This window comes from Leucoraja erinacea, chromosome 13, assembly GCF_028641065.1.
Source record: "Leucoraja erinacea ecotype New England chromosome 13, Leri_hhj_1, whole genome shotgun sequence".
Taxonomy (NCBI): domain Eukaryota; kingdom Metazoa; phylum Chordata; class Chondrichthyes; order Rajiformes; family Rajidae; genus Leucoraja; species Leucoraja erinaceus.
The window spans coordinates 17,528,588-17,555,503 of record NC_073389.1 but is presented as its reverse complement, the minus strand read 5'-3'; the positions used below and the strand labels follow the sequence as shown (position 1 = coordinate 17,555,503).

The 26,916-nt window shown below is 43.0% G+C and overlaps 1 protein-coding gene across 3 annotated transcripts in view; it reads right to left on the bottom strand.

The window, feature by feature from the left end:
* Nucleotides 1-21,731, bottom strand: part of arxa (aristaless related homeobox a) — a 28,756-nt gene extending 7,025 nt beyond the window's left edge. Inside the window, exons 1-6 of one of the 3 annotated variants that reach the window (XM_055644540.1) lie at nt 21,199-21,730; nt 19,194-19,740; nt 18,276-18,321; nt 16,476-16,804; nt 14,951-15,044; nt 12,007-12,136 (exon numbers count right to left, since the gene is read on the bottom strand). In XM_055644540.1, the coding sequence (XP_055500515.1) occupies nt 14,999-15,044; nt 16,476-16,804; nt 18,276-18,321; nt 19,194-19,740; nt 21,199-21,385 (1,155 nt within the window). In that variant the 5' untranslated portion in view covers nt 21,386-21,730 and the 3' untranslated portion in view covers nt 12,007-12,136; nt 14,951-14,998. Of the gene's footprint in view, nt 1-10,802; nt 12,137-14,950; nt 15,045-16,475; nt 16,805-18,275; nt 18,322-19,193; nt 19,741-21,198 lie in introns of those variants that run through there. The other 2 variants (XM_055644539.1, XR_008724413.1) reach the window with 2 other exon arrangements.
* Between the last annotated feature and the right edge of the window lie 5,185 nt (nt 21,732-26,916).

Genomic DNA, 26,916 nt, shown 5'->3' with positions numbered 1-26,916 from the left:
ATTTTCAGTGAAACAGTCTCCTGAGCAAGACAGCTGAATAACTTGTAGGGGGGTGTTTTTGAACTTCTGCTTCAGAAACATATTTTTGTAAAACTCCAGGATTGATTGAAATTGCTTCGTTTCTTTGTGTTGATTAAATACTTTGCTCATCTTCCTGGCCATCCATCATTCTTATATGATTTGTTTACCATGTAAAATTTCTGAAGTAAGCTGAGTATATAACAATATCATGGTTGGCTCCTTCTGCCCGTTCAATTTACAAGGACAAAGACAGTCCCTTAACAACTGAGAAAAGCAAAAAACATTCCTGTCATCTTTTAGACCAAAATGTTGACCAAGATAAATTTGTGCTCTGTAAACTTCCAGTTGGGGACTCTTACTCAAATTTCTAAATGGAGAATAATGGAAATTTTGCAGGATATATCTAAAGAATTGGGGTACATATAATCACAAAGGGTTAAGAATACTTCGTCCTCTTTGATGATAAACCTTCAGAGAAAGACATCACAGAATTCGTTTAATGCTGATCAGTGCTGTAAAGACTCATCTAGATGTAATGGCATCGAAAGGGTTAATGGTGCGGATTCATAACACTACCTACTGCCAATGTAAGCCTGACCAAAGACTTCCAGGTTTGGAAAGATTATCTCAATCAGTGCAAAAACAAAAGAACACTTTCATAGCATTTGTTCACCTTTATCGAAGGTGCATGAAGACCTGACATTGACGTATCTGGCCATATCTTACGGCTAGTGCATTTTTGTGATTCTTTTCCTATGTTGAAGATGTTTTACGCACAGATCTTGATGTGAATTGGAAGCAGGTCTGATATACATATGTCAATCCAAAACACATCGGCCACATGCTGTGCTGATCAACAATTGCATAGGTGCTGGAGCAGTTTGAATAGTGCTAAAGTAGGGGCTGATTAGGAATGGCTTTCATATTACAATTAGTTTTTACTATCTTAAAGGAAAAATCTAAGTTTAAACTGGTAAAAGTTGTTAGCATATTTCAAAAGTTAGTAAAAATACATTTAAAACAACAAAATCTTAATTTTGTCGTAAAAGTAGTTGCCTTATCTTGAGGAATGGTGATAAGCAGAGGGTCGCATAGCAATATTCATGCGAGTAATAGATTGGTATAGATGCACAGAATCTCTTGCTCAGAGTTGGGAAATCTAGGACCAGAGGAAATAGGTTCAAGGTGAAGGGGAAAAGATTTAATAGGAATCTGAGGGGTAACGTTTTCACACAAAAGATGGGTGTTTGGAACAAGCTGCCAGAGGGGGTAGTTGAGGCTGGGACTATCCTAACATTTAAGGTACAGGTACATGGATAGGACAAGATTGGAAAGATATGGACCAAGGGCAGGCAGGTGGGACTAGTGTAGCTGGGACAAGTTGGCCAGTATGGGCAAGTTGGGCCAAAGGGCAAGTTTCCATACTGTATCACTCTGTGACTCTATGACATAGCAAAATTCCTTTATTAGTTTGAAATCTTTTTATTTGAATTTCACATCAATTTGCATACATACAATGATAACAGACAGTGACACTCAAGGCATAATTGTACAACAGTATGTAAGTGGCCCTCAAAGCCCTTACCCTTACCCACCTTCAACCCACCTAAATCAGGTCGGAATCAAACGGGGACAAACAACACTCACATACGTACACATCCACACAAATACATAGAGATAAACAAAACCAAATGTACTGGGAATATTCCTTTATGATAATATTTTTAGGCAGATTATCTTGATTCCCGCACCACCATACTCATGAAGGAGGACAGCCGTTGTTTCGGATGTGTCCTTTAATATTTATAAATATTAAATTTATAAATATACAATGCATTCAGACCCCTTCACTTTTTCCACACTTAAGAGCCTGTCCCACTTATGCGACATTTACAGACTGTATGGTCGTGATAGGTCTCCTATGGTCGTGAGAGGTCTCCAAAGAGTCGTAGCGTCCTTCTGGTCGCCGCTGAATTTTCAACGTTGAAAATTTCGGCGACCTATCATGAGTGCCGGCAGTCGCCTGTAAAGGTCGCATAAGTGGGACAGGCCCTTTATTTTAAAATGGATTCAATTATTTTTTTTATCATCAACCTACACACAATAGTCAACAAAATAGTGAGAGAACAGAGGAGATTTACTAGAATGTTGCCTGGGTTTCAACAATTAAGTTACAGAGAAAGGTTGAATAAGTTAGATCTTTATTCTCTGGAGCGCAGAAGGTTAAGGGGGACTTGATAGAGGTCTTTAAAATGATGAGAGGGATAGACAGAGTTGATGTGGATCAGCTTTTCCCTTTGAGAATAGGGAAGATTCAAACAAGAGGACATGACTTCAGAATTAAGGGACAGAAGTTTAGGGGTAACATGAGGGGGCACTTCTTCACTCAGAGAGTGGTAGCGGTGTGGAATGAGCTTCCAGTGGAAGTGGTGGAGACAGGTTCGTTGGTATCATTTAAAAATAAATTAGATAGGCATATGGATGAGAAGGGAATGGAGGGTTATGGTATGAGTGCAGGCAGGTGGGACTAAGGGAAAATAATTGTTCGGCACGGACTTGCAGGGCCGAGATGGCCTGTTTCCGTGCTGTAATTGTTATATGGTTATATGTTATAATGCCCCAGAATGAAGAAACGAAAACAGGTGTTTAGAAATTTATGCAAGTATTTAAAAGGAAATAACTAAAATATCACAATTGCAAAACTATTCAGACCCTTTGTTATGACACTCAAAATTGAGCTTAGGTTCATCCTGTTTCCATTGATTATCCTTGAGATGTTTCTACAACTTGATTGGAGTCCACCAATGATAAATTAAATTGATTGGACATGATTTGGAAAGGCACACACTTGTCACTCTGATAGAGCTCCTCTGTGGAGATGTGAGAACCTTCCGGAAGGACAATTATATCTGCCGGCACTCCACCAATCAGGCCTTTAAGATAGTGGCCAGACAGAAGCCACTCCTCAGTAAAAGGCACATGACAGCCCGCTTGCAGTTTGCCAAAAGGCACGAGAAACAAGATTCTCTGGTCTGATGAAACCAAGATTGAACTCTTTGGCCTGAATGCCAAGCGTCACGTCTGGAGGAAACCAGGCACTGCTCATCACCTGGCCAATACCATACCTACGGTGAAGCATGGTGGTGGCAGCATCATGCTGTGGGGATGTTTTTCAGCGGCAGGAACTGGGAGACTAGTCAGGATCGAGGGAAAGATGAACGGAGCAAAATACAGAGAGATCCTTGATGAAAACCTGCTCCAGAGCGTTCTGGACCTCAGACTGGGGTGGAGGTTCACCTTCCAACAGGACAACGACCCTAAGCTCACAGCCAAGACAATGCAGGAGTGGCTTTGTGACAAGTCTGTGAATGTTCTTGAGTGGCCCAGCCAGAGCCCGGACTTGAACCCGATCGAACATCTCTGGAGGGACCTGAAAATAGCTGTGCATCAACGCTCCCCATCCAACCTGACAGAGTTTGAGAAGATCTGCAGAGAAGAATGGGAGAAATTACCCAAATACAGATGTACCAAGCTTGTAGTATCATACCCAAGAAGACTTGAGACTGTAATCGCTGCCAAAGGTGTCTCAACAAAGTGCTGATTAAATGGTCTGAATACTTATGTAAATGTGGTATTTCAGTTATTTCTTTTTAATTACTTTGCAAAAATTTCTAAATACCTGTTTATCGCTTTTTTATTATGGAATATTGTGTGTAGATTGATGATAAAAAGAAGAATTTAATCCATTGTAGAATAAGGCTGTAACGTAACAAAATGTGGAAAAAGTGAAGGGGTCTGAATGCACTGTATACACATTATAATCTTTAGTAAATCATTTATTGGATGGTTTAATGATGAAGTAACAAAGCACTGGATACATTGAAATAAGTAAAATTGGTAATTCAAGGACCGGACCCATTACCTTGTCCTTCCGATCATCTTCACAGCACAGTGACAGAATAGGTTACAACTTCAGTCACTTTTTTTTTAGATGTTTAGCTACTCTCCTCTGGAAAGAAAGAGTTTGTAAATTAGCTACTATCCTCTGGAAAGAATGAGTTTGAAAATTGAGGTACTATATGGGTGGGTTGTTAAAGGGAATTTGCTCTGGGGATTGGGCAGGAAACATTTACTACAGATCGAGACTAGGAAATGGTGTCAGTGGGAGTGGGCTTATTGAGATGGACTGAACAATGGAAGGGCATAAGACACTGTGGGGATTGGGCAGGGTCAAGGTACAGTGGGAATTGAGCAAGGTTAGGCACAGTAGGGACTGGGCAAGGTGAAGGTTCTGTCAGGTCTGGACTGGGTGTAAGTTCACCAGAAACTGGCAGGATGAAGGTGCAGTGTGGACTGTACAGACTGATACACTAAATGGGTAACTGGTTATCAAGTAACAATTTCATCATTAATGAACGTAATTGAGAATATTTTTACTTGAGTCAGCCTCCTCAATCAGGTTGGAAGCGGCATGTTGTACTTTCAAACATAGGTTGAATGCATGGATAATACATGGATTTCAGTAAGGCATTCAACAAGGTTTTACACGAGTAGGCTGCTCTGGAAAGTTAGATCATATGGGATCCAAGGAGATATAGCTGAATGGATAGCAAATTGGCTTCATGGAAGGAAGCAGATGGTGATGGTGGAAGGTTGCTTTTCGGACTGGAGGCCTGTGACTGTTGGTGTGGCCTGGCCCGTTACTGTTTTTCATCTACATTAATGATTTGGTGGGACTAGTGTAGCTGGGACATTTTGGCTGGTGTGGGCAAGTTGGGCCGAAGGGCCTGTTTCCACACTGTGTCAATCTTTGACTCAATAGAGGCAGTTTCTACATTTAATTTACATGCACATTACTCGAGGACGTCTACAAGGCAGGGCCTACACGGTGAATGGCAGGGCTCTGGGGAGTGTTGGAGGGCAGAGGCATCTAGGAACACAGGTGCATAATTCTTTGAAAGTGGCATCACAGGTAGATAGGGTGTTCAAGAAAGCTTTCAGTATTTGGGCCTTCGTTTGTCAGGGTATAAAGTATAGAAGTGGGAAACTTATGTCACAGTTGTACAGGACATTGCTCAGGATACATTTGGAGTATTATTGGTTGCCCTGATATGTTGTTGAGCTGGAAAGGGTGCAGAGAAGATTTACACAGATGTTGCTCGGACTTGAGGACCCGAGCTATAGGGAGAGGTTGAGCAGGCTATGACTATTCCATTGAGTGTAGGGAAATGTGGCATGATCTTATAGGTGCATAAAGTCATGGGAGGTTTAGACAGGATAAATGCACAGTCTTTTTCTAGAGTAGGGGAACCAAGAACTAGAGCAGATAGATTTAAGATGAGAGGGGAAAGATTTAATAGTAACCTGAGGGGCAACTTTTTTACACAAAGGGTGATAGGTATACGGAACGAGCTGCCAGAAGAGATAAGTACTATCACAGCTTTTAAAGAAACATTTGGATAGATGCATGGGTAGGATATGTTTAGAAGGATATGGGCCTAACATAGGCAGATGGGGCATATTGGTTGGTGTGTGGAAGTTGGGCTGGAGGGCCCAATCTCTGCACTTGCACTCCGCACTCTGGGACTAATGTTATGCCACATGCATAAAGAATCACAATATTGAAACAATTAGGTACTATGTTCCTGCCTATGACCAACTCTAATTGATAAAGTAATTGCTGAATTCAAACTACTAAAGGTTCAATCACAGCCATTGGTTAATCTGTTCAATTACAACCACAATGCAAACTCATTTCAGATTTTAAAAATATTGAGATTTTGTTAAAGGCAGCACTTAAAGCCCCACCTGGCCACACATGCAAACAGTCTAATCAGAGCACACAAGCAACTCTTCATTAACTCTCTCCAAGTGATGCCAGCACATGAGAAGTGCGTCTTGGTATTCTGGGCAATCATTCAATGTACTTGAAGATAGACACAAAATGCTGGATAGAAGGAATGGGCGACGTTTCAGATCGAGACCCTTCTTCAGACTGAGTCGGGGAGAGTTGGGGTGGGAGATTGCAGCCTTCACGTGGTCCGCCCTATTTCGATGAATGCAATCAACATGGCGGGCACAATCAAATAAGATCAAATAGAACTACTTTAGGGTGAGTATGCCATATACAAGGAAGACGAGGAGGAGGGGAGAGTTACAGAGATATGGAAGGCCATTCCAACAGGCCCGTACCAAAAACAGCTTTATTGTTAACCCCATGCACAGACCTGCGCCAAATAAATTAGAATACTGTTATCACATTATGTAAGACCAATATTGAAAAGATGCCCTGATATTAAATGCAATCCTGAAGAAGTAGTTGTCAGATTTGTCCTTCACCGTTTGTATATTCCCCTTCCCCCACACATTGGAAGAAAATAAGATATTCGATAACTTTGTGTGCAATATCCTCTCCTTCACTAATCTGATATGTTAATTCAACCATCGGGATAGTAAGTGACATAAGCACTTCTGTGGCCTCCCTGACGTAACATTGAGGAATTGAAGTTTTAACTCCGAAGACTATGGCAGATGAACATGCCAGGATGCCAAAAATGCATCTCTGCTGCAAAACCAATTTTTGGCATTCCCACACAACATATGTCGTTCTTGCAACTAATGTAGGTGCATCGCCTTGGGTTGGATTTAATGTTTGCGCACTTTTTTTCCGCCTTGAATGGAAAAAGCATTGAAAGAACAAGGAACTGCAGATGCTGGAATCTTGTGTCAAGCATTGAATGCTGACGTTTCTCAACGGGTCAGGCAGCGTCTGTGGATGGAATGGATAGGCGACGTTTCAGGTCAGACCCTTCTTCAGAAAGAGGAAATAAACCGCTCATTCTCAATACTTGAAATAAACCCAACAAATATTGCAAAAAGTGCCGCAGCCTCCGCAAGGCGATAAGATGCGCTTTCCTCCTCCCATGTAAATCTGTTTCCTCGTCCTGTTAATAAAAATATGGCAAAGCTGTGGAGTAACAGCGGGACAAGCAGCATCTCTGGAGAACATGGATAGGCGACGTTTTGCGTCGGGACCCTTCTTCAGATCCATATTCTCCAGGGATGCTGCTTGACCCGCTGAGTTACTCCAGCACTTTGCATCCTTTTTATGTGAACCAGCAGCTGCAGTTCCTTGTATCCACACCCTCTTCCTGCAATCTTGGGATTCCCCATTGCTATAAAATGCACATAAAACGGTTAATAAATTATGGACAGCGTGGCAAGGGAGTGGAAGCAAACTTTTAATGATACGCGTGTGTGTCCTCCACATTCATACATTAGTATTCGCAGATTCTGTTGGAATTTTGTACATAATATCTAGCCGCCCGTCCATTTTCGGGTTTGCTGCCGTAGGACATCGCTTTTGGTCATTTATCCCACTTCATCTGGGATAAATAGCTTTAAATCACAGCAGCCGTTTGAAAACACGTTGATTGGAATTGACCAGATTAGCTCATCTCTCTGATTCAAATTTCAAGTCTGAATTCCTGCACCAATAAAGCATTATAAGTTGCGGGAGGCTGTTTTCAAACCTGGTTGAATACCAGTGGTTTTGCATTAATTTACTACTAAGCTAATAAGGAGGTTTCGTTTTGTTATGCTAAGCTTTATTGCTTTCTTTTATCGGAATAGTGTTTTCACCAAAGCGCAGACAAGGCGTTCTTTGATGAGGGAATTAGTGTTCTATTATTCCCCTATTATTCATAGCACACTAGAATATGTAAGTACCTGAGGGTGTAAAAGGAGAACAGAGTCCGTTGCAAAGTGTTCGGCTTGTTTCTTTGTACAGCTGAGTATGAGATGATAAACCGCTTAATACGCTGCACTAATTGGATGAGAGCAAAGAGATGGGAATTAGCGAACCCAAAGAAGACCGTGCTAGCAGTTTGCAATGCTGCTTTCTTCCGTCTTTCTTTCACAACTTCAGCAACTCCAAAGACGGCAGAACCTTAGCCACCCTCCCCCCCCCCCCCCCCCCAAACCCATCTCACCCAACCCCCCACACATCCTCCTAAAGGACTTTGGTTCTGGTACCGGCTTTAAAAAAAAGACTTGGAATAAAGGGGACTCGCATTCCATTTGGTTGGCGTTTGATAAGTTACTACTAGAATATTAACCTGCGACTTAAAAGGTATTTCATTGTGTCCTATCTATAGGAAAAGGGAAAGGGCAGCAAAATAAGACGATAGTTAAATACGTTTCAACTGAATGTACAATGTTCATCCATATGTTCATCTGTACACAACGTTTATTCCCCATATGGTATATTTTAATATTTTGTTTTAAGGGATCTGGTTTAAGAAAGGTTTAAAATAAACTATATCGGCATATCCTCCAGCACATAAATCAACACAATTTTCCAGGGGTGTATAAATATACAACGGTTCTTTCTTCCTATGGACACACAGGAAAATGTACACGCATTTATATACACTGCTTATCACACTCCTTGAAATACCTCCAAATCTGAAAGCTGTTTTTTTTGGGAACAGATGGCGGGAAGCTTGTCAGTGAAACGTATGGGGCTGAAAACTAGCTCCCGTGCGATGCCGCCTTAAAGACTTGCTGGATGCTGAAGGCAGCATAGAAACGCCGGGGAGGTTTGCTTAAGGTTGGGAGGTCACCGTCATCATGTTTTGTATCAAGAATTCCCAGATATTAGGGCCAAATTGGGTTGCTATTCATTAATAACGTTCACAATGAGATTAAATCGTTCTGGAAAATCTCGTAAAACCCTCTAAATACGCTTCACTGCTTCTTTCAAACGAACTCATTCAACACTTGGGGAGGTTTGGATGAGGAGAAATTGGTTTCTTTGCTAATGCCTTTTTTTTTCCAAACACACTCAGAATTTATCATGCGTGACATGTCAAATGTTTAATATAGACTTGATGGGAGTCATCGGCTGTTAACGTGTGATATTTATGGTGAATATTTAGCAAAGAATGGTTGCTTTACCAGCTGCGAAACTTGAAAGAATAGTCTCAGATCTCCGTGTTTGCACCATGACTGTGTGGTGGGATTAATTGTGAAGCGAGGCCAGTGAGAGGGATATGCTTTCATTCGACTAGGAGAATTTTAATCCGGCAGGTAATTCCACGCAATTTCAATTTGGAGTAATGAGTGGAGTGACTAACGTCATGGAGTGGATCAAATCAGGGAGGAATAGATGACTTAAACAAAAAAACGTCCATTAACGAAATAATGAGAGGAATGTAGTAGAGATTTTATCTAAATCCATCTCACTCGAAGTAGACATGTTCTCGCGTTAACCGTTACCTGATTCGGATGGTTATTAATGAATTTATTGCAATTTCACTAGAATAGGGCATCCACTCTCCAGGATGTATGCATCTATCTATGATGTTTGGAATCGGAGAATAGCAAATAATTTTCAGTGTGTTCTCGAGCTGGCCCACAACTGAACAACGTTTTCTACTTTTAAAATAAAAATGCCTATCCCTCTTCGACCGACCATTTCACGTTTATTTTGTTTGGTGTAATCTTTATATCTAGAGAGGAGTCATTCAAAAAAATATATATACTGGGCAGTATGCAGCACTTACATCCAATGTTATTAAAGAAAACAAAACAGGAATAGGTTGAAATAATGCTGGGAACTGGGCGGATACTTTCGTTAGTTTGCTTTGAACAAGAATGAAGTGGCTATTACTGGGTTATGTTACTTCATGAAGCACAGAGCCAGTTCACCGTTGTAATCCGAGGATTCAGTCTGTTTTTATTTAAACATAAATTGCAAATTCGTTTATTTTACTTTGGAACTGTGTACTTGCAATTCACCCGCTTTCGGATATGTGGATTTGTGTTTATGTTAACAATCAACATTTGGAATATTGTCTAAGACAGCGATGGTATTTGTAAGGTGATTTGGTTCCCGCGTGTCATATTCTGCAAGGTCTGTACTGCAGGAAACGTGTAAACGGAACCCATCTGAAGCAGCTCATGGTGAACAGATTTTTCAGCTAGCTCGCTTTAAACCAGGGTGGATTAATTGGACAAGGCGGCGCCGATTGGAAAGCAACTCTGACGATCGCCACCAATTACGCTTAATGGGGAAATTGCTAACTAACAACGTGCAGTGGTGTGTGCTTTGAGAAGCATATTGAAGCAACCTCCAAACACTAACGGCTGCTTATGGGATAGAAAGTCCAAAGGGGATGGGTGGCTTTTGTTGGAACTGGAAATAGATTTGGAGCGAATAACCAAACGCCCCCTCGAATGTTCAAATGGACGAACACAAATACATCTTTCCAAGTCATTCCATGGACTTTGTTTGGAGTGAAAAATATGTATTTGTGTTAGTTGTGTCAGCCTGTAACACATGTTTAATTCTTGACAGCATTCAGCCATCACGTGTTGATAACACAGTTAGAAGACTGCGCGGAAAGTTTTATGTAAATCTTGTTCCCGTTCATAATTATCTATCATGCATATTAACAGGTCAAACTAGATTCAGGGTCAAAGAGTGATGCTGTTAAGCAACCCCTTGTGCTGTTGTACTTTTTAACGTCTATATTAACAAGATATTTTAATGATGTTGTAAAATTTTGTACAGTAGTATTTAAACTGACTTCTTAAATTGACCAGCACATGCGCACATATAGCCCCAGTTTGTGAATGAACGAAGCCCGAACCTGAAATTGAACCGTCGCTGTCTGTGAGAATCTATGTGTGATTGTACCTGTAAAAAAGGCGGGCGCGTTGTAAACCATGGACCCGACAAAGCACATGGACCCCACAACCCACAATGTCACTACATCTGCAAACATAACCGGGACACGGTAAAGTTTGGTTTCCAGTTCTGATGTTGAGTAGGTTACACATAACTGGTTAAGAGTGAATTTATTGGTTGATAGGAATCTTTTTTGTTAAAAAAAATACTCGAGTGTTTAGAATAAGCGTTTTCTTCCATGAGCTTGTTAGGCATAACATTTTATTTCAGAGCGTTCCCGCTCTTCTAGCCCATAGCAAGAAGTTACAACAATACACTTAATGTAGCCACTTGGTTTTTTTTTTATAAGGTTTTCGAAACCTCTATAGTTAATAAGTTAAATAAAATGTTTGTCCATAAATAATTATTCTAGGAAACTAATGCATCCACAACACTATAATAAGATCTGCTCGGTAATTCTAGAGAATAAACTTTCACAACACACGGAGTGCAATTTTTCGTTTTTTAAAAAAAAATGTACAATTATTTTCCTTGGAAATTCTGAAGAGCGACCATTATGTACAGAAATCGATCACAGTTTAGTGACATAAGCAGTCCACTCGGATTGGCAGTATTTTGTCCCTTTGGTTTAGTAGCGAACCTCTGGTTGGCTACACTGACGTATAATAGTTTCTTTAAAAAAAAAATCTCAGGCATAACCGAAGTGTTTCTGCACATGTCCGCTGCCGCCCAAAGTCAAACATGTCTCAATCGGGGACAGTATCCCTTACAACGGCCCCGACAAGACTAGAAACAGGAAAGCTATCATTTGTCAAATCTACATGCGCGTGTGCTGAATACATGTCTTTCTCTTTGCAAAACGGGCCCGATTACATCCACCCCTGCAGTTTGAAAGCAAGTGTGAGTGATAGGATCAGCTATACCCCTAAATAGACTCCACAACCTCTCGATCCTCTTCCAGAGGATGTACGCGAATGGTAGGAACGTCACAAATCTATATTACGAGAAGAATGTCAAAGTGTGTTGATTTTAAATGTGGCCTGTTGATGCGATGAGAGAGATACTGACTCTAGGAACATGCACAGTCTGGTAATTCAATCCAACGCGGAATAAATGGTCCAGTTTGTGAATTTGGTCTTGGGTCAACAAACAAGCTGTGTGGAGCTCCGCGGTTGGGTGGGTGTTCAGCACACTTCCTTGCCGGTGGAAGGCGCGGGGAGGATGTTGAGCTGCGTGAGTTGGGCTGCATGCTCCTTGGCTTTGAGTCTGAGTGCTGCGATACTGGACGCTCGTCTGTCCGCTGCTGCCACCGCGGGGTCGGACAGGGCGCCGGCTTGTACTGCCCCATCCACACCTGAAGCCGCCTGTCTCAGCAGTGCGGGGCCAGAGGAACCTGTCAACGGGCCTACTGTCGAGAAGAGCCTGCAACAGACAAGGGTTTTCGACATTACAAAACGGGAAAGCGTTTAAAATCAAATATGCAGGAAGGAACTGCGGATGCTGGTTTATTACCGAAGCTGGACACAAAGTGCTGGAGTAACTCAGCTGGAGTGACTCAGCAGGTCAGGCAGCATCTCTGGAGAAAAGGGATGGGTGACGTTTCGGGTTGTAACTTTTGTTCAGTATTTATAGGGGGGTGGGGTGGGATCTGGTATGATCTGCTAATTTAATAATTAGTGGGCTATTGCTGAATATGGTAGTTGTATCAATCAGGAGGGTGGATGAGGATGTACGCGACACAATGCGTCAGGTAGCACACGACTCACCTAGCCAGACCTGCCATGTATATGTCCGATTGTAAACTCCATTACAGTCTACGAGCAAGTACACTTGTTTTGAAACGTGGAAATAATTTGCCTGAGATATGATTCTAACACCTGAATCTCCCAATATGGTTTGCGTGTCGATCGCTTTGCTGTTAAATTTGCAAATGCATTGGTGAATGACAAGTAACAAGGACAACTGCAGCCGAGAGACATCTTTACTCCAGGAGTAAGAGTTGATAAATGTCACAAAGCCAAATGTTACATTTACGTTACCGTTGTTTAAAAATAAAAGCTTTTGCTGGAATATAGCAACCGTGAGCTGCCGGGTAATTTACAGCAGGCCTCACTACAGCCCCGGTAATATCGCTGCCGGAGTCGGCGGGTCAATTATACCGTCCGGCACAGTGTGCAAGACGCACGCCGCCCAGCCATCTCTCAACGCAGGTCCTGAAACGCTCCATCTCTTCGTATTAGTGATCTGTCACAATTGTAGACCACACACTACAGTTTCTTAATTGAGCACCTTTGCAAGTCATGTAACAATCGTGACCTCAAGAACACACATCATCTAGGGAACAATACGATATAACATTGCATTGTGCTCTGCCCCCATAAACATACTGACATTGATTCCTGGTGTCTGTGAGTATTAAATCATCCACTTCGTGTTCGCCCCTCTCGACAGTATACCACCCAGCTTCATCCTTCCCCGTCTCGATAAATGGCACTCGTGAAACTTTCAGCAGGCACGACTGTTTTCACTTTAATTGATAGTATTTTATACTTCATATTCCATATTCGGATAAACCACGTTATTAAATAGTCTTTTTTTTTAAAGAATCGAGATAAGGGATAATTTCCATAATTGGATGAACAATGTCCACCCCCTTTCCTTCCCGATTCTTATACACTTTGCATTAGCTATAGTTTCCCTCAATGAGTGCAAGGCATTGATCTGAAGGAGGATCCCGACTCGATAAGTCGTCTATTCTCTCCCCCCAGATACCGCCTGGTCCAGCATTTTGTGTTTTGCTCAAGATTCCAGCAACTGCGGTCTCTTGTGGCTTCACTGATCTGAATGCCTACAATGCTTGAAATTCACCCATTGTTGCAGCGAATGTGGGTGAAAGTGTGAAACAGAAATGTGAACCTGTGACCGGTTGTCTGGCCCCACTTCTCCTGGTTGGTAGAACTCTTGGATCGCCTAGTCTCCCCGTCATAGTTTATTAGCTATCAAAAACACCAGGTTGGGAGGTTGTGGAGAGGATGATTCCATTTGTGGGAGAGTCTAGGACCAGAGGCCATAACCTCGGCATAAAAGGACGTTCCTTTAGAAAGTAGATGAGGATGAATCTCTTTAGTGAGAGGGTGATGAATCTGTGGAACGCATTGCAACAGACGGCTGTGGAGGCCAAGTCCATGGATATTTCTAAGGTGGCGATTGACAGATTCTTGATTAGTAATGGTATCAGGGGTTATGGGGAGAATGGGGTTGAGAGAGAAAGATAGATCAGCCATGATTAAAAGACGCTGTAGACTTGATGGGCCGAATGGCTTACTTCTGCTCCTGTAACTTATGAACTAATGAATTAATGAGAGGTGCGCTCCCCATACAGCTGACCAAGAGATGACCCCAACCTAATAGAATCTTAAAACGACTGCTTGGCCAAACTTTTATTTTTTATCAGGGGACGGAAGAAAACGGGGCAAACTGCAATGGAGGTTGTTTCCATCTAGTAAATGTAGAGAGGCAACTGCCTGTACCGGGCGCGGTGAAAAGTTACCGAGATGAGCCCATATTCGTGGTAATGGGCTCGTTTTAATGATGAGGTATGGGAAGCTTCACGTCCATAGACAATGGACTGGGATTGTCCTCGGTTGGTTCAATGGGTCTGCAGCTCCACTCCAAGTCGACGGTCAGTCAAGAATGACTTTCCGCTCAGACACCTAAACGTTGGCCCTTACCCCTAAAGGCTTTGGGTTTGTTTCGTTTACTTTAGTGTCGAGACACAGCGTGGAAACAGCCCCTCCGGCCCGAGTGCACGCCGACCAGCGATCACCCCGCCCACTAGCTTTATCCTACACACTAAGGACAATTAACTTACGACCGTGTACGTCTTTGGGATGTGGTAGGAAACCGGGGCACCCGGGGGGAAACCCACGCGGTCACAGGGAGAACGTGCAAACTCCACACTGACTGCACTCGTAGTCAAGATCTAACCCGGGTCTTTGGCGCTGTAAGGCAGCAACTCTACCGCTGCGCCACTGTGCTGCCTAGATAAGTGAGAAGAGAGAACAAGTGTAGAATATATACATATAAACACGATGATGTGTTCTGCACATGACAGGTCCTTAACTGATCAAAGGGAACGTTTGACAAAGTGCGGTGTGACTGCCGCACAGTTAGCTATACACGGGAGTAAAATGTTTGGGAAGAACCGTGCCCTGCAATGTCAAACCGAGCATATACCTTAAATGAAAAGTAGTAGGAGCTCCCAATCAGTGGCCCTATGCTTTGCTACAGAATCAATTTCCCATCCATGCTAAAATACGTCCCGCACGAGCTGCAAAAGATTAGAGCATTTTCAATACAGCATAGATGTCGGGCAGCCACGATTACAAATGATGACAAGTTGAACAGGCCCGGTGGGATGGAGCGAGGTATTTCCTTCGCCACTACCCCCCCCCCCCCCCCCCCTCCACCACCACACACACACACACACCTGCTCCACCCCGTTTCTGTAGTGATCTGTACCGCTCATAATCTCTTTGTCACACCGAAGACAGGCACAGAATGCTGGAGTAACTCAGCGGGTCAGGCAGCACCTCTTCCATTTCTCCACAGATGCTGCCTGGCCCGCTGAGTTATTCCAGCACTTTATAACATATTTGGTGTAAACCAGTATCTGCAGTTATTTCCTGCACTTCTCTGTCACACCTCGTCAGCTCATCGATACAAGACAGAGTCCTCAGGTTACATCACTGCAAGCGGATAAGGAATAAATATTTTCAGATTTTCATTTCCATTTACCAAAGGCAGTCCAAATGAATAACTGATTCCGAATCTGTTGCACGCGTTTGTGCTAAAACAAGAATAAATCCCATGAAATAATCAGCCACGCTGCATAATACCATTTAATGTAGAAACTACAGTAGATGACTCTAACCTACATCTCGGATGAAAGTTGTGGGGAGATTTTGCACCGTTTTAGTGATGGCGAATGTTATGTTCCGCTTTCAATCTTAATGCAAGCTGGCGCATTAATTTCAGAATAACATTGGAATAGAACCGAGTTTGTATGAAAAAAAAATCATTTTGGAAATGGACGAAATGAACCTAGTTCAGCTCCCCCTGTAAGCCCGGAGTTGTATCCCGCCCTAAGTCCGGTGCTCCTCGCTGTATCCTGGGCCATATCCCGGCTTCTTTCACTGAACAGCGCAAGTCACCGAGAGCTCTGAAAATATTTAATCTCGGCAACTAGAAGATGCGCTTCGCCCAAATACACCAACACGTGGAATGTTGAAAACGTTGTTAGTGTGGGTTGTTACAAAATATTATCACCCTCGGCAATGATGTGCTTGGTCTTGTGAACGTATGGCCCCCTGGGCGATTGTTTTAAGTTTGTTCCTCTTGTTCTGAACTTTGCTGCCATTTATAATTGCGTGCGGGCGATTTGCAAGAATGGTCGCCTGTTTTCATTTCCAGTGAAAGTGGGGTTTTTTTTAAGCATAGTGATCCTATTTCGCTGACTTCTAATACTGCAGGTGTGTCACTGTTGCTATTTTTGTTTAAAATACCTATGCACCAGCTCTGACTCATGTGGAGACTGGCTTTTCCCGTTTGATAAGGGTATAATTGCCGCTTTGCTTCCCCTGGCGATGGAGAATGGACTAACTACCCCTAGAATCGCTGCGCCTGAGCATTTGGGGATTGAAGTTACTGTTTGTTGCCCGCGGAGAGACGAACGGGGAGGGTCCCCGCTCCGAGCTCTTACCTGCCGAAGTGCGGGGCGATGAAAGGATGCCTGAACATCGCCGCTCCCAGGAAGGTGCCGAGGCCCAACGGGGCTCCACCGGGAGAGAGAGCCGCCGCGCCAGGTGGGGGTGGGAGGCCGGGGAAGGCGGCGGCGGCGGCGGCAGCAGCAGCGGCGGCTGACCAGGCGGACTCGAGGCTCGGGTGGTGTCCGAAGGGACTGGTGTCAAGGTAAGGTCCCAACGGGTGGCCGGCTCCCAGGGGACTGGGGAACTGCAGGCCTCCGGGATGGTTCTGCGCTCCGGCTTTCTCTCGCTTTCGCCATTTGGCTCTGCGGTTCTGAAACCAAACCTGGAAAGAAAGGAGAAACTCTTCGATGTAGACAAAATATCCCGAAATATTATAGGAAAAATATGCTAACATTAAATTATTACAGTAAATAAGGTGTAAAAACTCACATTGCAATGATTATTTATTAGCGGCGTTAACAAGAATAAAGCGTATGATGACAGGAGGGATAGTGTTATAGAATTATTGTAAACATATCACTGAACAGTTACACATCTCACCGCGCACACGCATAATACACATCGCCCGAATCAGGCATCAGATCAAAATACTTGTATGTTGTATTCGCGCTCCCCAAAAAAATCAGCGCACGAGAAATCGAAAATACACCAAAATGCGACCAAATAATGGATTTTAGTGATGTGATTATACGAAACACCCCTCTGAAATTGCGAGGGCTGTATCAGTAATATTATATGTATTACTGTATTAAAATATATATATATATATATAATATATATATATATGTCTGTGTGTGTGTGTGTGTAGACACGATTAACTTTTTTTCTCGTTCATTATATTGTTTACAGAGTACTATGTTTACATATTCTGTTGTGCTGCTGCAAGTATGAATTTCATTTCTGTTTGATATATATGACAATAAAATAATCTGCTTGGTAATAATACTGGACCTGACATTCCGTAATTGCAACCTGTAAAATGCCTGCAATCCTCGCTTAATTATCCTTAATTAATTTGGATAAATCGACCTTAAAACGACGCCCAGGAAAGACGGAGAATAGTGTTGTGATGAATTTATACTAGAAGATTTCGCAAGATTTATTGAGTTCAAACCGGCTTTTGAAAATGAAGTTTGGAGGGGGGTGGGCGGGGAGGAAACATTATTTAACTTTCCCACGACTGCCTGAGCGGAAAATAATCATTCTTGGCTGCCTGTCACGTTGGGTATTTGACAATAGACCAACGTGTCAACAAATCGAGGGAGAATGTCATCATTAGCAACAAGCTCGTTGTGTAGTAAATGAGCCATATGGAATTTATTGGGTCTTATCAGCGCTCGGTTGTAACTGTAAAGTGATTTCCCCGGCCTTTACCTCGTAACATATGTTTTATGTCCCTCGCGTTCGCAATAAGGCATCGCTTCTAATGTTTATCGTCGCTTTGGTTATGGGACTCAGAGAGAAAATGCACCGTGGTATGAGGCCTATCAACTTTAACAGCACTTCACTGGCGCTCCCATACTCCTGTTCACTAAAAGCCAAGGGATTCAAATCCTCCGTTTTAATGCACTCGGTTGCCGAGGCAAGAAGGTATTCCCATTATTCGCATTCGCATCTGTAGAAAGTGTGACAGCAGTATATTGCGTCTGGCACGGTCTGAAATCACCACCTCCATCGATGCACGCTTACATCAAATGACATTGAGGGCCTGCAATTTTATAAAGGCAGCGGCTAAATAAATAAACGGAACTCCGAGAGAAGACTTAGACACAGACATACTGATTACGACTTACTTGCACCCGGGCTTCAGTCAAATCGAGCCGCATTGCCAGTTCCTCCCTGCACAAAACATAGAAATAAGTTTAAATACACCGTAGACACAGCGATGTCTCGCTGCACCTTTTGAGGCAACACAAGCTAAACGTGCGAAAAGAAGAGCAGGCATAGCCTAGCAACCGTTTACAGGGGCTCTCCAATCCTTCCTGTTGACTTGGGACACACAGAAAAGCAGCCGCAAAAGAGTGTGCAAACAAGGAACAAATCAAGCAGGCCATACCCGACATTATCAAAATGTAGGATTCAGCCCAGTCGCCAGTATGATTCAGGAGAATGCACAATGCAATGTGAAAAAAGTTATAAACCCGTCAGCTGCACAGAGTGCAAAATTATTGAAAGTGATTAAAACTTAATTAACACAAGATAAATCTTATTTTAATCTTTCCCTTCGTAAACATAGCCAATAACAATATGTTTATCGCTCAAATCGTACAATTACACCTGCACAGTAGCCAGAAGTAGCTTCAAACCAAAACAATTCCATCAGCATCGTATACTCTCGCCTACGGATGGGAGGTCACCAGAATTTGTCAGGTCTCTATAAAATCCACCGAGAAATGCAACAAAAAAGTAAAGACACCACACGAGTTTCACCCATTCCAAGTTGGAGCTGTCGTGTGAATGATGCCTTGAAATTTCAAGGGTGAAATTAAACCTTTTAGCCTCGAATAAATGGGACGTGAAAGTTATCGCCTTCCTGCAGTGTTCCTACTCGCGCTACCAATTATTTGCCCATTTAATTTTTTTTTAGGAATCTGTTCATCAGTGTTTGAATCGGTCGGAACCAAACACAGACTGGGGAGTGTGTCATCTTGCATTTCAGACCCTTGTTTGTGTGAGTATGTTGTGAGTTTTGATGTGGGGTGTGCAGGTACCTGGTGAAGACATCAGGGTAGTGAGTTTTCTGAAAAGCCCTCTCTAGTTCTTCCAGCTGGTAGCTGGTGAATGTAGTCCTATACCGCCGCTGCTTTCTCTTTAGCATTCCTTCCTCAGAGTCACTGCCGGCCGACAAACACAAACTGTCCTCGCAGTCCTTCACGTCCACGTCTGTCTGAGCTTCCTCCACTAGCTTCGGGGACAGGTCACCTTCCACCGCGTCCTCTTTCGCGGCGCCCTCGGCCCCTTCCGCCGACTCCAACCCCGGGGAGTCGGGCAGGTTGGGCGCGTTGTCCCCTTGAGCTTTGGCCAAACTGAAGTTCACCTTGTAGGACTTGCTGCGACTGATGCTGACTTGTGGAGCCTGGCTAATCTTCAGGTCTGTGTTTCGGAATGGTTCCGAGGACCGCTCTCTCTCCAGTTTCTCGTTACCGATCTCGTTAAATCCTCGGGAGTCCAGGATTTTTCCTCCGTGGCCGTATAGTCTTCGGAATTTCGGAGGGAGATGGAGCTCGGCTTCAAACGACATGTTTTCCTTGGGCGAGCCTGGATGTATACAACAAGCACATGGATTCACACATTTGGTTAAATCACGGACATTTCCTCACATCAAGCTAATTATCAATTGGTCACGTTTTACGTCATTTGCCGAAATTCCCATTACTTTCTTTATTCGCCTCTCGGTTACAACGTGTTGAAACACACGACCAGCGCTCGATTTACCCGGGACGCGAAGTCACAATTGAGAGTGAAAAATGTTGGGAAAGGTTTTTTTGTTAACATTTGGCAAGCTCTCCGCTTCATGAAGATTGAGTATCTGGGAGAGAGCAACTAGTTAACATGCTACAATGAATATAAATTGCCCTCACTCCCACAGTGTGCTGTAATTAATAAGAACGGCAAGACCAGCAGAGAAGGCCAGAATCTGGACATCACCGCGCATCCACCGAAACGGTTTATTAAAAAAAAAATCAGCGCCTTATCCCGTGAGCAAACTTCTTTAAATACATGGCTAAATTTAGGGGATTGTCGGTTTTTGTTTTGGGAAGTTTGGTCCACGAAGACCCTCCATAATACGAAGCATAAGAGAAAATACATCGCAAACTCTGCAGAGAGTCGATTAACAGTGATGTGGAACGAGAGCGGTCATATCAGAACACTCTCCAGCTAAACAACGAGTTGCAAGGGCCATTAGTGTCCACAGATTTTACACTATGCATTCTCAATTTCAACTAATATGGACCATTCTTTTATATGCCCTGATTTAATTGGGGTTGTAGAATGGGAACTGGAAATACCCATACTCTCACCTTTGTAAGAGAAACACTAATCCACTAACCCATCTTGCTGAAGTCGTCTCCTTACCGCCCTTCTCGTGACTAGCTAAATAAGAACGACTAATACTGAATGTCACAATGCCAGTTATATTTTAAATCAAACTGGATTTTAGAAATCCAGAATAAATCCCTAAATGCTTCCTGTAAACCCAATCCATTAATGTCTAAAATGCACATCAGACGAAATATCGGCGATAAGGAATAAATATATGAAAGTTTAGGGATTGGGATTCGTTTAACAGCGAACGGCGAAATTCGATATCCTTTTTAAGACTATTTTGTGAAATAACCAATCGCAAGCACTCGACTATTTTCAAATGCAATAATAACTTTAAACACATGTCCGCGGTTTTACATACATGTAAAATAAACCATTGTACCTAAATCTGTAATTTAATCTTCAACATTCCTTGTAATAGATATCCCTAGACCGAGCCGGTGTTTGGACTGTGGGAAACTACACAGTATTTTAAGGTCTTGTTTTACTGTACGCCTTCGGCAACTTTTAGTGCAAATACGCAAACAAGGTGTGGAGTTGGCGGGCCAACGCTTTCATCTCTGCGGCAGAAATATGCTGTTTTAAAGGTGGAAACTGCAGACTGGGTCTGCGGTCCTGTCATCGATTGAAGGCTTCCACCCCTCCCCCCGCTGAACTAACCAACCTTACCTCCACTCGCTGGGTCCGGGTCATTTCTGGCTGTGACAAGCGGCAATGCTTGTGCTCCGATACACCTAATCTTGCAGGGACTTCTCCTGCCCAGTATACTGTCGATGCAGTAAGAAGAAAGCAAAGTTGGCGATTTACTTTTGCACTCGGGTCTCTCGCAGATCTCCTCCTTGTACTGAGTTGTCATGGTTCGAGCCTGGCTTCGGTGCTTGCCGCAGGCTGCGGTTCTCCCACTTGTACAGTGATCGCTCTTGATCTGATCGAGCTACTAATGACATTTGTATTGGGCTGTAATTGCCTTCCTCTCCATTCTCCAATGCACGTGCTAAATCCCCTGCGATTGGCTCGCCGAGGTCTGCGGAGACTTTTTTTTTACTTTCCTCCAACTCGAAGTTTGGGCGAAGGAGAAAACCGGAGCTGGAGCTGAGCAGGACTGAACCTTGTCGTAGCGGCCGATTGCCCCATGGATCAGCAGCGCAGAGCGGCTGCCGAGAGTTCTGACCAGGAGTGGACAGGGGGCAGATTGATATTCGCCGACCACAGGGGCGGAGAAGGGGGGGGGGGAGGGGGAGGTCTAGATTTCACTGGCCAGCTTCGCCAGGAAAAGTGAATCATCTACTTTTTTCACTGTGGTTCCAAAACGCTCTTAGGATCGCGAGTAAAACACAAAGTGCCGGAGTATCGCTGAATCTTGTAACTTGGGGTACGTTTCACGTGTACTATGCTTTCCGTATCTGCTATTTGTAAATGACAACCCGAGCCGGCGCGCTAACCTCATAAAGTTTGCAACAATAAAGTACTGCGTAAAATTCCATCTATTCACTTTGTAAAGTATTGTTTCCCGAATCCAACGACCCGTCACAACTTCAAACCAGCCCCTTGTAACTAACGTTAGCTACTGCAGACGAAAGAGCCACGATTAAGTAAATGCAACTTTGTGATGTTTGCTCGATTCCACTGTTTGTTGTCAGAAGGCGAGTAACATAAAACTCCTCCGGGATGTATGGAACTGTTTTGGAAACAGTTTCAGCCCACATACTTCCAATGTCTGTAAACCCGGCTCCCGCGTTACACACTCCATAACAGGACTTCGTAACCACCTCCTCTTCACCCATCAAATTAAAGGATAGATTAACTTGTAATGTGATATATTAAACGTTCGCATTCGTATCTGAATGTGTTTTCCAATAATACCGGTGGCCGTGATTTTTTTTAGACACGGATCTCGTCAATGAAGATTCATGTCTACAGACTACAATGTAGTTCGGTCACATAGTTCATCTATGTCGACGATATTCCAACCAATTCATCAACTGACGACCCTTATAAAGAGACGATTTGTTCAAGTAGACCAATGTAAATTGCTCAAACATAACACTATTAGGCGTGAGAATTAACTTGATTAGCGTGTACTTATTCTTTAAAAAAAAACGTGCAAACGGCGTTGTGCAGACAATTCTCGGGGATGAATTTATCTCTGATAACACTTCACGACCAAAAAAAGGCGCACTCACTGCGTGACATCCTGGGGGGAGCCTGAAACGTTTTTTTGTTGTTGTTTCTCTAGCTCAGATCTCAATGTAATTACTTAGCGGAAACAACGAGCTCATCCCCATATCAACATTGTAATGTCAAACAACACGCGTTCGCTACACAAGCTACATATGGGGTCGTCCCTTTAAAGAGGACAGCATATAAGAATATTTTCAACTTTTGGAAAGTAACATTTTAGAATATGAAATATCCGGCTTTAAAAAAGCCCTAGAATTCCTATCAAGAGTTTAGCTAGGTGCTATTTAAGATCGACACACAGTACCAGAGAGAGGGATGAGGGAAAGACTCAATAATCACCCAGAGAGTGGAGTTTGACTGCGAAGATCTCTCTCTCTCTGCCCTCCACACATGTCCATATGTAAAACAGTAGCAAAATCTCGTTGATATTTAACTCCTGTGTGGAATACATTCACTTTAACAGGTACACATTTGTACACGGCTATATAGATACACATTCGCAACGCCGTTCCGACTATATCTCGAAAAGGAAGGTGAGCATCGGGAAACCGTAAGCGATATATATTTAATATAAAATACACTTTTAATTAACAACGGCAAACAGATGGCTGGCTTATTTCGCCGTACCTGTCTTAAAATATAGCGATTAGAAATGAAATAATAAATAATTGCGTTAGAGTCTACGACAGGATTGCTGAATTCTTGTTGCGATTTATTAAAAAAAATGTACATGTTGTTAGTTTGGATTCTGAACAAGAACATCGACCCCGTCACAATAAACACGGGTTAGTTTGGGTGTACGGAGTGACGGTTCGTTCTGTCTGTCTCGGGAGGGTTTCTGTAAACTAAACATCAAGCAGGAGGTCTGTTAGGGTGAAGATAGACACAAAAAGCCGGAGTAACTCAGTGGGACGGGCAGCATCTTGGGGTTGTGGCACAAGCACTGAGAAGGCCTGGTTTCACCTGACTGCCGGGTGCCGACAGCGCGGTGAGTCTAGTCTAAAACACAATGCGGCTTTTTATTCGTTTATTAACAGGGACGAGAGAGAGTGTCTGGATGTGCGTGCGCGTCTGCCCGGGAAAGAATTGGGAACGCGATGCTTGAATTGCTCCTCTCTCAGAACGAACGAAATTGACGCAATGACATCGTCTGGGCGATTAAAAGTGCCAGCTATGTTAATGCAAAGTGCACTATTAACACTCATAATTAACTCGTCGCTTCTAATCGAATTTGTCCATCGTACCCAACACAGACACAGACAGACACGGGCTAATGACGTTGGAGCCAATAGATGCTGATCGTTTGAATTTATGCCATTTTAAAAATAATTTATCTAGCAAAAGAAAAACAAAACAAATTCCTTCCAGGATAAGCGCCAGGAGCATATGTTGGGACTGACAAACATTGCCGTGAAACATTTGGCTTGCCTTACATTGCCACTGCTGGTCGGCGGTTGGATCTCAAATGAGCCGCATCATGTCTGCAGTACGAAACAAATGCCGACTTCCCTATTTACTAACATGGGACTGTATCAACCCCCATTCACCACATCACCAATAATAAAATCACACCGACACCCGTCTCCAAATATTATCATTTGCTCGGTCTATCTAGAAGCAAGTTGAAAGGAACAGCCGAATGCCAACCGCAGCGCAATATATATATTTATATATGTGTGTGTGTGTGTGTGTGTGTGATATATACATACATATATATATATACATATATATATCTGTGTATTATATTATATACATTATAATGAATTGTTTAATATATATATATATATATATATGTACACACACACACATATATAGTAATACTATGTATTATATATATTTAATATTTTATATTCGTGTTGGTATAAATATATATATAGTATAGCCAATGTGAAGCCAATGGCACAAAAAAGGAAGATTAACATATCTTAATCAAAAACAACAGTGTTAGTGGAACAAATACCAATTGGAACTGATTCCAATTTGCCAAGTATCCAGCCCTCGTTGTTACCTGCAGGGAACTACAAAAAAACCCCAGAACCCTGCAATTTATGCCGTGACAATTATTGAGCATATATCCGTGCAGGTGAACTTTCAGCCCAATACCGATGGTATTGAAAATGTATGGACGAAAATGTCACCGAACTACACCAGTCCGATTTCACTTTAGCGCCATTCGCTTTTACCTAATTGACGCCGCATCAACCGATGTTTTCAAAAGAAGGGCAGAAAAAAGAAACCCAGGAGATAGATCACTCTACCAGGTTAGCTGCCGACCTTTTCACGAATCGCACAAATGCAGAGGTTCCAATCTGTGTGCATCACGCGAATATTTATTTGTAAATCGTTTTGCCTTTTACAAACTATTACATCTGAATCAAAGTGCGTGAAAGTTGCATCAGTAAGGCGCGCATCATGCGCTGATGTGATATTAAGCAGCGCCCTCTGTACAGGGACAGTGTGACAGGCGGGAAGGCGGTGTATAAAGGGCCTGTCCCACTTTCGCGACCTTTACAGGCGACTGCCGACACCCGTGATAGTTCGACGAAATTTTCAACATGTTGAAAATTCAGTGCGCGAGCAGAAAGACGCTACGACTCGTTGGAGACCTCCCACGGCCATAGGAGACCATAGGAGAGGTCACCTGTGACATGTCGCCAGTATAGTCGTGAGAGGTCTCCAAAGAGTCGTGGCATCTTTCTGGTCACCGCTGAATTTTCAACATGTTGAAAATTTCAGCGACCTATCACGGGTACCAGCAGTTGCCTGTAAAGGTCTCGTAAGTGGGACAGGCCCTTTACTGTTGATCCCTCTGCTTTGTGCTTCCTCTAGGACATATTTCTCCCACTTCCGGGTAACCCTAACCACCGTTCCCCCTAAAACCTCTATCGTGATCCATTGATTAAACAGCACGAAAGCTCGGGCATTTCAACACCGAGCATGAATTACATCAATATTTATTGCACTTTATCATTTAACACAGGAGACTATCTGGAGCTTAAGGTCCAAGTTTTAGTGGTTTGATTGCTATGACCTTCAATTACCTTTACATTTCATTGATTTCTGATGGGCACCTTTAAATGTTGACATAGTTAACATTTATTATTACGATTGGTTTCATGCGTTGAAAATACAGTACTGAGTTTATTGGCAGTATTTTTTAAAACCTTCAAGTAAACACTTCATATGGCGTACACAATAATCCCTGGGACTGTTACCGTTAGCGACGCCTTCGTGCAATTCCGCTCTCCAATCCAAAGAAGTTTGCTCATCAATTACGGATGGGGGATAACTCCATAGTGAAACTCTCCAATGATAGAACACAGAACAGTACAGCACAGGAATAGACCCTTCAGCTGGTGATGCCCATGTTGAACATGATGCCAAGTTAAACTAATCTCCTCTATCTGCACATGATTAATTTCCCTTTCATTGACTGTACATCCATATGCTAATCTAAAGGATTATTAAGTGTGCCTATGTATCTGCCTCAACCTAATACTGTATCCCAGCCACCCACCCACCACTGAGTAAAACAACTCGCTCAGCGCACTTCCTTTAAATGTTGTCCCTCTCACCTCAAAGCTATGCCCTTTAGTCTTTGACATTTCCACCCCGGGGGAAAAAAGGTTCTTACTGTCTACCCTATCTATGTCTCTCATACTTTTATACACTTTTATCAGGTCTCCCCTCAATCTCTGACGTTCCAGAGATGAGAATCCAACCTCCCCTTGTAGCTAAATACCCTCTAATCCAGGCATAATTTTGGCAAACTTGTTACAGTTGCAAGACTGAACTGTGGAACGGTCAGTGTGTGGAATTCGCACATGATCTTTGTGACCGAGGGTCATCCAGTTTCCTCCCACAACTCAAAGACCTGTGGATTTGAAGATTAATTGGCCTTCTGTAAGTTACCCCTTGTGTGCAGGGAGTGGATGAGAAAGTGGGATAAGCTAGAACCAGTGTGAATGGGACAGCATAGATTGAAGGGCCTGTTTCCATGCTGGATCTTTGAGTGGTTGCATTAGTATATACTATACTATATGGGATTATTGCATTCCTGGAAGGACAATCAAAAGCTTGCGCTTCATCCAAATTTTGTTTCGGACCAAAACAAGTCGGGTGACACGGTGGCGCAGCAATAGAGTTGCTGCCTTACAACGCTTGCAGCGCTGGAGATCCGGGTTTGGTCCCGACTATGGGTGCTGT